This window comes from Pelophylax lessonae, assembly GCF_965119305.1.
Source record: "Pelophylax lessonae genome assembly, chromosome: 3".
Taxonomy (NCBI): domain Eukaryota; kingdom Metazoa; phylum Chordata; class Amphibia; order Anura; family Ranidae; genus Pelophylax; species Pelophylax lessonae.
Genome location: NC_138770.1, coordinates 30,574,568 through 30,585,991, shown reverse-complemented (window position 1 = coordinate 30,585,991; position 11,424 = coordinate 30,574,568). Strand labels below are relative to the sequence as shown.

The 11,424-nt window shown below is 45.4% G+C and overlaps 3 protein-coding genes across 3 annotated transcripts in view; 1 reads left to right on the top strand and 2 right to left on the bottom strand.

The window, feature by feature from the left end:
* LOC309550684 (uncharacterized protein) overlaps positions 1-11,424 on the bottom strand; it is a 1,024,308-nt gene that overhangs the window by 405,541 nt on the left and 607,343 nt on the right. Inside the window, exon 9 of the mRNA XM_082251019.1 lies at positions 350-1,156. Coding sequence (XP_082107145.1) covers positions 350-1,156 — 807 coding nt within the window. The remainder of the gene's footprint in view (positions 1-349; positions 1,157-11,424) is intronic.
* LOC309550736 (uncharacterized protein) overlaps positions 1-11,424 on the top strand; it is an 851,482-nt gene that overhangs the window by 549,607 nt on the left and 290,451 nt on the right. The window lies entirely within an intron of this gene.
* LOC309550715 (uncharacterized protein) overlaps positions 1-11,424 on the bottom strand; it is a 523,380-nt gene that overhangs the window by 239,543 nt on the left and 272,413 nt on the right. The gene's annotated exons all lie outside the window — the stretch shown is intronic.

The window sequence follows — 11,424 nt, the reverse complement described above, 5'->3', positions numbered from 1 at the left end:
AGGAAGACAGGACTTCAGTGAGGAACAATTCCCTCACTCAGGACAGGAATACAGTTTCTCGCCCGTGTGAGATCTCTGATGTTTGTAAAGACTGGACATCTGTATAAAACATTTACCGCACTCAGGACAGGAATACGGCTTCTCACCAGTATGCGATGTCTGATGTGTGGAAAGATAGGACTTCTGTGAAAAACATTTTCCGCACTCAGGACAGGAATACGGCTTCTCACCAGTGTGCGATCTCTGATGCTTGGAAAGAGCAGACTTGCCTGAAAAACATTTCCCGCACTGATGTCTGGAAAGATGGGACTTCTGTGAAAAACATTTCCCGCACTCAGGACAGGAATACGGCTTTTCCCCCGTGTGCAATCTCTGATGTGTGTAAAGATGGGGCTTCTGTGCAAAACATTTCCCACACTCAGGACAGGAATACGGCTTCTCACCCGTGTGAGATCTCTTATGTGTGGAAAGTTCAAACTTCAGTGAAAAACATTTCCCGCACTCAGGACAGGAATGCGGCTTCTCCCCGGTGTGCCATCTCTGATGTGTGGAAAGATGGGACTTCTGTGCAAAACATTTCCCACACTCAGGACAGGAATACGGCTTCTCCCCTGTGTGAAATTTCTGATGTGTGGAAAGATTGGACTTGCATGAAAAACATTTCCCACACTCAGGACAGGAATACGGCTTCTCACCCGTGTGCAATCTCTGATGTGTGAAAAGATAGGACTTCTTTGAAAAACATTTCCCACACTCAGGACAGGAATACGGCTTCTCACCAGTGTGCGATCTCTGATGTGTGGAAATATAGGACTTCTTTGAAAAACATTTCCCACACTCAGGACAGGAATACGGCTTCTCACCAGTGTGCGATCTCTGATGCGTGGAAAGACAGGACTTCTTTGAAAAACATTTCCCACACTCAGGACAGGAATACGGCTTCTCACCAGTGTGCGATCTCTGATGTGTGGAAAGACAGGACTTCTTTGAAAAACATTTCCCACACTCAGGACAGGAATACGGCTTCTCACCAGTGTGCAATCTCTGATGTGTGGAAAGATTGGACTTCTGTGCAAAACATTTCCCGCACTCAGGACAGGAATAGGGCTTCTCACCGGTGTGAGATCTTTTATGCACATTAAGATTGCCTTTCAAACTGAAACTCTTCCCGCATTCAGAACAGGAGAACCTCTTATCTGTTGTAAGGACGGCACCGTCCCTCAAAGCCTGAGGTTCCTCAGGATAAGAGGAATACAATGGTCCAGCACTGTCCCTCACAGTCTGAGGCTCCTCAGGATAAGAGGAATATGATGGTCCATCTACACTGTGTGGTGCCGTATGGACATTTGAGGTACCCGGGTTTTCTCCTGGACTATACTGTGTGATGTCCTCATCTTCTACTTTACAGTCTGGAGACAAAGTGAGACAATCCTCTGAGGTTTTCCTCATCTCCCGTCCATCTACTAAAATAAAAATACAAAGATTATTACTAGACATCAGCAGATTGGTTCCCCTAAACCAGGATCAGCCCACATCAGACAGCTTTGTCTCTGAGGATCTTACAATTCCACCCTCAAGGTAACTAGTAAATGGGTCCTCTGATCTCCTACCAGTTCATTTCTTTATTCATGGACCTTAGTCAGAGAGTGAGGAAACAACGAGAAGTGTCTTTTATAGGAGTGACAGTGATGAGGGGATTATAGGATGAGTGTCCTATGGGTGAGAGACTATACAGACATATCCCTCCACCCGGCACAGCCAGCAAATAACAGAGCAAGTAACCCCGGGAGAATTCTTCTGTCAGAGATCTTGCTAGACCCAGGCATGGGGCAGAAGACCCAAGGTTCATACCCCAGGTGCTTAGGCTGAGCAACGTCTATGGTGAACATCAACATCTTGCTGCCAGCTGAACCCCAGAATCTCCATCAATCCAGTCTAGAGACATAAATTGTGTCTGCAGCACAGAGAAGGAAGATTATCCGAGAGAAAAACAGGAATACAGGAGGGGGAACACAGCTCAGGAAAGTGACCAGGGTATTACAGGCTGATATCACCCAGTCCCCACCCTACTCTGGACCAATCAGTGAGCATTATGGGTGGAGGAATGTATTTAGTGGTAATGGCCCACCTGTGCTGATCTCTGTAGGAGTGTCCTCCTCTATAAATGTCCCCGTTAGTCCATCCTCCTCCATAGACTGCTGATCATCCCTCACATACCTCTCTTCTTCTTCTGCTTTAACCTCAAATTCTATATCGATTGGATCTCCACTCTAAACCAAGAAAATGAGAGCGAATATCATCTGTAAGATATAAGCTTACATAAAAAACACACACATCCCTTCCACAAGTCCATTTTGTAGATACTCCATCCCACCAACCTTGTAATAGTGAAGGATGGTGTGACTTTCCTGTGTGGAATCCTGGGAATAGAGAGGACGGGGACATCGCTCTGGTGGGTTTCTGGTATTATGTGGCTCCATCATATTCTTGTGTCCTTTTGAAACCTCCTCCATCACTCGATACTCCTCATCCTCCTCTTTATACTCTTCTTTTACAATATTATCCTTGGAGTTTCCATTCTGAAAAATATAATAAAATATTCATTGTAAAAAAAATAAAAACCATAACTACCAATAGTTTTCAACCATCTACCTGATGATGGTGAGGGATGGTGTGACCTTCCTGTGGGGAATCCCGGGAATACAGAGGACGGGGACATCTCTCTGGTGGGTTTCTGTAGCTGGATGACTCTACCATGGTGTCCTGGTACAGATCTTTGTGTACTTCCTCTATGACCCCATCCTCATCATCCTCCTCTTTTATCTCATCTTTAACCTCAACTTTAGAATCTCTCAGGTTTCCACTCTGAATATATAATAAAAATAACATCAATTGTAACAATGCAGATAATGTACAGATCCTAATCAGAGGCGGCTCTCTAATTAGGCGATTTAGACGGCCACCTAAGGCCTCGCGCTTAAAGGGGCCTCGCGGCCGCCTTTCTGCCCAGTAAATAATATAATTATTATATTATGAAGTTGTAACTTTGGCCGCCGGCGGCTGCATCCACATTGCTGAGGCGCCGGCGCTAGTATGCAGGAATAAAAATCGGACCCGCACTCACATCGCGGTTTTACCCGTGTGTGCTGTGCTGCGGGTCTTCTCCTCCTGCAATCATCCAATGGATAGCGATGACGTCGCAACGTGGCGTAACTCCTCCCCTGAATTCTCCCGCCTGCAGTACCAGGAGAAGAGAAGAGCAGAAGAGAGAAAAAGGTAAGGACAGAAGGAGCGGGTGTGTGACCTAAATGAAATACCACCCCACCACCATCCATCCACAATTCTTTATATGGCCAGCCGAGGCAGTAGTTCCTTGAAGTTGTAGCAGCAGCCCTAATATTTGTAATTTTGATGGGGGCACTGTTCACTCTGCAATGGATGGGGGCACTGGTCACTCTGCACTGTTGGGGTCACTGGTCACTCTGCATTGGATGGGGGCACTGGACACTCTGCATTGGATGGGGGGCACTGGACACTCTGCATTGGATGGGGGGCACTGGACACTCTGCATTGGATGGGGGGCACTGGACACTCTGCATTGGATGGGGGGCACTGGACACTCTGCATTGGATGGGGGGCACTGGTCACTCTGCATTGGATGGGGGGAACTGGTCACTCTGCATTGGATGGGGGAACTGGTCACTCTGCATTGGATGGGGGAACTGGTCACTCTGCATTGGATGAGGGAACTGGTCACTCTGCATTGGATGAGGGAACTGGTCACTCTGCATTGGATGAGGGAACTGGTCACTCTGCATTGGATGAGGGAACTGGTCACTCTGCATGGATGAGGGAACTGGTCACTCTGCATTGACGGGGGCACTGGTCACTCTGCATTGACGAGGGCACTGGTCACTCTGCATTTACGAGGGCACTGGTCACTCTGCATTGACGGGGGCACTGGTCACTCTGCATTGACGGGGGCACTGGTCACTCTGCATTGACGAGCGCACTGGTCAATCTGCATTGACGAGGGCACTGGTCACTCTGCATTGACGAGGGCACTGGTCACTCTGCATTGATGGGGGCACTGGTCACTCTGCATTGATGGGGGCACTGGTAACTCTGCATTGATTGGGGCACTGGTAACTCTGCATTGGATAGGGGCACTGGTCATTCTGCATTGTTGGGGCACTGGTAACTCTGCATTGGATAGGGACACTGGTCACTCTGCATTGTTGGGGACACTGGTCACTCTGCAATGTTGGGGGCACTGGTCACTCTGCAATGTTGGGGGCACTGGTCACTCTGCATTGATGGGGGCACTGGTCACTCTACATTGATGGGGGCACTGGTCACACATTTGTGTTCCTGACCCTATAGTGTTCTTTTACTAAACTGTTGACAACTTTTTTTTCACTTTTAGGAGACACCAACAAGAATAACTGAGTAGTCAGCTACACACTTTATATCTATACCCAATGTTTGTGTATAGATATTTTGTAGAATAATTTAATTACAAAAATAAGATTCAAAGAGCTGTGAATACGGAGGTTCTGAAATTAATATTTGCCTTAAAATATGCAATTTATACAGTTAATTTTAATATCGCCTGCTTATTTATTTTTTATCCTGCGTAGGGGGCCTTATATTTGAATTTTGCCTAAGGCCTCCAAAAGTCTAGAGCCACCTCTGATCCTAATGATACTATCCGTGATTGTTGCTCATCTACCTGATGATGTTGAGGGATGGTGTGACCTTCCCGTGTGGAATCCCAGGAATACAGAGGACGGGGACATCTCTCTGGTGGGTTCCCATTACTGGATCCATCTGTAGGAAACACACACACACTGTCGGGGACCATAAACCAGACGAAGACAGAAAGTACAGTTAAAAAAAAAAAAAAAATCACACCTTTAATGAAATAGAAATAAAAAAAAACAGTTCAGGAACGTAGTCAAAAACAGAAGCCGGGATTTGGATGCCAGAGCAGGTAATTCGAGGAGCCAGGGTCAAGAAACCAGAAGTCAGCATAGTCAGGAGCAAAGATCAGGAACAGGAATAGGAAGAGAAGTCAGCCAGGGCAAGTAACACACAGGAACACACTGGAGATCAAGACCAAGCAAGGGCAAGGAGGAAATTAGCTCAGCTACTTCAAAAGCAAAAAAGGGGCTGGCTGTAGGCTGGACTAATGAGGCAGGAAATGGTAAACAGGTGAGTCATTGTGGTAACAAGCGGCTGGTAGTTACCGGACAGCTAAGCAGCTTCTAAACACTGAAAGAAAAGAGCAGCTTGTTAACTAGCAGGAGCCCAGCCCTGACAGTACCCTCTTCCCCAACAATCCCTCCCCCTTGAGGGAGCACCAGACTTGAGGGAAAAATGTATATGGAAAGCCTGGAGCAGGGCAGGAGCATTTACGTCCGAGGATGAGACCTAAGAGCGTTCCCCTGGACCGTAACCCCTCTGTGAACTGAATATCCTATGTGTCCACTAAACCTATGGGAGTCAATGATCGATTTTATCTCATATTCCACATGGTTGTCAACCTTAAGCGGGCGAAGGCGTGGTACTGAGGTGATATAGCAATAACACGTAAGGAAACATGGAATACGTTGTAAATACAAACGTTGGAAGGAAGATCTAATGCGTAGGCCACAGTGTTAACATTATAGAGTATGCGGAAAGGCCCAATATATCGAGGTGCCAGTTTTAGTGAGGGAACACAGAATCAGAGGTAATGGGAAGACAGCCGGACCCTCTCCCAGCTTGGTAGGAGGGTGAAGGTAGGTATTGGCGGTCAGCATGGTATGTACCTCTCTCTGGAGTGTTGCAAGGATTCTTGGACCTGCACCCAAGTGGAACAGAGTTCCTGAATATGTTGCTCTAACGCAGAAATGCCTTGCGGAACACATGTATCAGGCAACATGGATGGCTGGAACTCATAGTTCACCATAAACTGAGATAATCAGGAGGCGGCATTGATGGTGCTATTGTGAGCAAACTCCACCCAAGGTAACAGGTCCCACCAGTGTTATGGTGGTCAGAAATATAGCAACGTAAGAACTGCTTCAAGGCTTGGTCGGCCCATTCTGCGGCCCCATTGGACTGTGGGTGATATGCAGAAAAGGAAAGCTGAAGGTGCACAAAAGGCTCACCAAAACTTGCGCGACACCAACTGGCTACCCCTGTCTGAGATGATAACTTTACGTAACCCATGTAACTGAAAGAACTCTCCAGTGAAAATGAATGCCAGTTCCTTGGACACAGGCAATAGGGGAACTTCTTTAGCGGAATGCAATGTGACAGTTTTGAAAAACGGTCAACCACCATAAAAATAACTGTGTTGCTATGGGAGTTGCGTAAATCCATAATAAAATCAATAGACAAGTGGATCCAAGGCCTCTCTGCACTGCGTATGGGTTGAAGGAGGCCCAGTGGAAGGTGTTGTGGTGTTTTATTCTGAGCACACACAGGACAAGCGGCTACAAAGTTGGTTTCATGAGCACAGAGACTAGGCCACCAGCATTGTTGAGACATAGGCCATATGTTTTAACAATATGTCCATACGCCGTTGATTTTTTCCTGGGTGCCCAGCTGTCTTAGGTGAATGGTAGGTCTGGAGGAAAATGATGCGGAGATTCTCGGGGACAAAGCAGCGGTCATGAGGTTTTCCAAGAGGAGAATGGATCTGAGAGGGCATCATTCTCTCACCCAAAGGTGAAGTAAGACTAGAAGTAAATAGCCAAAATGCAGTCCGAAAGGTATCACAGGAGTGGGAACAGACTCCATTTTGGAAGAGGAGAAAACTGCGGCAATAAGGCATCTGCTCTTATATTCTTTGTATCAGTTATGAATGAGACTATGTAATTGAAGCTTGACAGAAAAAGGTCCCACTGAGCCCTTCCAGGAGATAAACGTCTAGCCTCAGACAAGAATGAAAGCTTCTTATGGTCAGTAAAAATGAGGACGAGCACAGTAGTACCCTTGATGAGATGCCTCCCTTCTTTAAGAGTTAAAATTATGGCTAATAATTCTCTATCCCCAGTTTCAGAATTTCATTCTGCTAGAGACAATTTTTTAGAAAAGTAGCCACAAGGATGGATAGAACTCTCAGGGGTAGGAGGTTGAGACAGGAAAGCGCCTACTCCAGTCTCAGATGCATCAACTTCAAGAATGACGGGCAACATGGGATCAGGATTTTCAAGCACTGGAACTGCAGCAAAAGTGGCCTTGAAGGATTCAAAGTCTTTAATGGATTCCGGGGACCAATTCTGTGGGTTGCCCTCTTTTCTGGTCATACAGTATCAGTCAGGGGTTTGACCAGAAAAGAGAAATTACTCATAAATTTCTGATAATAATTGGCAAAGCCAAGAAAATGTTGTAGAGCACGTAGACCTTTGGGCCAAAGCCACTTTAGGACTGCAGATGGCTTCTCTAGGTCCATCGAAAACCTGGCAGCACAAATGACATAACCCAAAAATTGAACCTGTTCATGGAACTCGCACTTTTCCAACTTGCAATAGAGGTAGTGGGGGTTGCTGGTGCCTCAGGCCAAAGAAGAGTGGGACTTTACGGGCAAGTAAATGTATATACAAAAGAGTTAAATTATAAGAAGATAAATAATTTATTACATAATACTGGTAATAATATAATTACAACGGAACAATGGGTGATGAATGTGCTTGGGAAAAGAGCCCAAGTGTGAAGAAAAATAAAGACGATTCAAAAGAATCTGTGACAAGTGTGAATCTGGTGACATAAAACAAGGATTTTTTCTCTGTATTTCCAGTAGGTGTTCATAGGAAAAAAAGTTTCCAGAGATGAATCAAGAATTTCTGACGCGTTTCGGCTCTATCATAAGCCTTTTTCAAAGCGTTTGGTCACACAGTCTGTGATCTATAATAGTAACATTTGGGTTATTGAGAAATATCTCAAAGAAAATAAAGATATATCTGTAATAGTATTCTGAATACATACATGGGTATAGCCTCTATTTCTGCAAGAATGCTCCTATGTCCATTAGCAGTCACAACGGGAATCATGTGGAGCGTGTAGCCTGGGGTTATATACATAAGGGGATAATAGGTACTTTAAGTTTACAGGAGGTTACTTTTCCATTTATTATTTAAGCAAGGGTTCCTTCACTTACAGTAGGTATAGGCTGGTGGAGTGAGCTTTCTCCAAGGTCCTGGGGATTCTTTCCCCCCTCTCAGCCAAGTTCTTTATCTGCAGTATATGTAAGTACTGTTTTAATCTTTGTGTCCTGCACAGTGATTATCGTGACTTTTTTTACATGAGTGATTGGTGACATAGTTTTCTTTTTGAAAAAGAAGTGGATGCTAGAAAAGCATCCACTTACACTTACATTTGTCTGCAAATGACTCGGTTCGTTCAATAGTGGAGGTACTCCGTAGGCTGGCGCAGTCTTAGTCCGTCCTCTCCTCTCTCCACGAGAGAAGTGAGGATAGACGCTCGTTCCCCGGCCTTAAGAAGCCCTTTGCGCATGCGCACTGTGCGCTGCACGTATTAGGACTTCCGGTGAGCGTGACGTGGCGCCAGTAACTGCGCCTGCACCAAGTGAATGCGCGCGCAGGTCGCGAGCCCGTCTATTAGACGCTCAGTGGCCGCCGACACGTAAGGGAGGGGCCTCCTTCTCCCGTAGGAGAACAAATTGGTCCCAGTTAACCCCTGCTGGTGCAGGGGCTTACCGTGCCGGGTGTGATTGCTGGGCATTTGATGAAGACAAAAAGGCAGAGATATGGCATATACCTGCAATTTCTCATAATACATTCCTAACACAAATGTGTAGTATTTGTGCATGGTTGCAAATGGAAATTTAACATAACATACGCAAAGGGAAAAGAAAAGAGAAGAATAATAATAATTAACAGCAGTTTTATATATAAAAAATCCACCACAGGTAAAAGTGGATAGGGGAGGATGTTCCCGATTACTGGATAATACCAGAAATCGCTCCAGGGTCATGTCTGCATGATATCAGACTAATTATTTGCTGAAGTGAAAATAGGGGATTTATTAAAAAAAAGCATGGTTTTATTACTTCAAACAGTTAGGCATTTTTGGGCAGACTGGGAAGACTGGCAGGTGCGGGGTCACAAAAAATGGGGGTATTTCAGAGATGTGATTCATAGATAATTAATCCGTTTCGCCAAATGCAAAACCTTCAAGGAACGGGCGAAAACTTTCGTTTTCATTTAGTCCGGGTGGTTGTGTGGCCCGGAGGCGTCTAATCCACCTCATTTCCATCTGTAGCAGTCTTTTATTCCAATCCCCCCTCGCTGAGGTATATGAATCCTTTCCAGTGCTATAAAGGTCACATTAGGCATTCTGTTTTTGTAATGGTGCGCTACGTGCCTGCCAAGGGGTAAATAAAAGTTGCATATCTGCATACTGTTGATATGTTTGTTTACCCGCTTGCCCAGTTCTTGTTTGGTTTTATGTCACCAGATTCACACTTGTCACAGATTCTTTTGAATCGTCTTTATTTTTCTTCACACTTGGGCTCTTTTCCCAAGCACATTTCCCAAGCACATGTAATTATATTATTACCAGTATTATGTAATAAATTATTTATCTTCTTATAATTTAACTCTTTTGTATATACATTTACTTGCCCGTAAAGTCCCACTCTTCTTTGGCCTGAGGCACCAGCAACCCCCACTATATTCAATATAGGGACGGTGGCAGAACCTACTCAATTATATGTGATCAAAACCCCCCCCCCCATACTTGCAATAGAGGTTGCTTTCTCTCAACCTCTGTAGCACACGGGAAAGACATCTGTGTGGTGGTTCTCTAGGGATTTAGAATATATGAGAATATCATCCGGGTAAACCACCACACATTACGGCAGCATATCTCAGAGGACATTGTTAATAAAGTCCGGGAAAACTGCAGGAGCGTTGCAGAGACCAAAAGGGCATTACGAGGTATTCGTAGTGTCTGGTCCTAGTATTAAATTTTCATTCGTGGCCCTCATTATTCCTCACAAGATTGTATGCCCTTCGCAAATCGAGCTTAGTGAAGACCGTTGTTCCCTTGAGGCAGTCAAAAAATTCCGTTATCAATGGGATTGGATAATTATTTTTACCGGAAATGTGAATGAGACCCCTATAATCGATACAGAGACTCAGTTGACCACTTATTTTTTCACAAATAAAAAGCCAGCACCAGCAGAAGAGGATTTGCGGGTGAACCCCTGGGATAGTTGAATCGCAGCATACTTCTCCATTGCCTTCTCCTCTGAGACAGACAGCAGGTAAACCCGGCCACGAGGAGGAATGGCACCAGGGTTGAAGGTCAACTGTGCACTCAAAAGGCCGATGTGCCAAAATAGCGGCCTGACCTTTTTCAAAGAGGTCACAGAATTCATGGTACTCTTCTGGCAATAAAGAGACTGAAGACGTGCACATGATCTTAATCACTTTCTAAAAAGATGTATTAGTGCATTGTGGGGACCATGACAAAACCTCAGCATTACGGCAATTAAAAAAGGAATTGGGCCTCTGTAACCAAGGAAAACCAATGACAACTGGGTAATGAGGTAAGGAAATCACTAGGAATTTGAATTATCTCATGGTGAAGAGCCCCTACAGCCATGGTCAACTGAGTGGTTTCATGGGTCACATGGGCAGGCTGTAGAGGTCTCCCATCAAAAGCCTCAAGGGTAAGTGGGGAGGCACGAGGCTGCAGTGGTATCGGGTGCTTCACCAGAAAGTGCAGTTAAAATCACACCTTTAAGTAAATAGCAAAAATAAGAGTTCAGGAACATAGTCAAAAACAGAAGCCGGGGTTTGGATGCCAGAACAGGTAATCAGAGGAGCAAGGATCAGGAAACCATAAGTCAGTTTAGTCAGGCGAAACAAATCAGGAACAGGTATCGGAAGAGAAGTCAGCCACGGCAAGTCATACACAGGAACACACTGGAGAGCATGGACCACGCAAGGGCAAGGAGGAAATGAGCAAAATGGGGCTGGCTGTAGACTGGACTAATGAGACAGGTAATGGTAACCAGGTGAGTCACTGTGGTATTGAGCGTCTGGCAATTAACCGACAGCTAAGCAACTTCTGAGCTCTGAAAGAAAAGAGCTGCTCGTTAAGTAGCAGGAGCCCAGCCCTGACACACACTGACTGAATACATTGTTTCTATGTGTTTATCAGATGATGGGGGATCTAGGTGTAGCCTCCGTACTGCTCTCTCCTTTACAATAAAGTCTCCTCTTACCCGGTGATGTGAGGGGCGGCTGATTCTCCATCATGACGTCCTTGTAGAGATCCTTGTGTCCTTCTAAATACTCCCACTCCTCCATGGAGAAATAGACAGTGACATCCTGACACCTTATAGGAACCTGACACACACAATGATACAGTCACCATCCAGACACATCCCTTGTCTGTTACTGG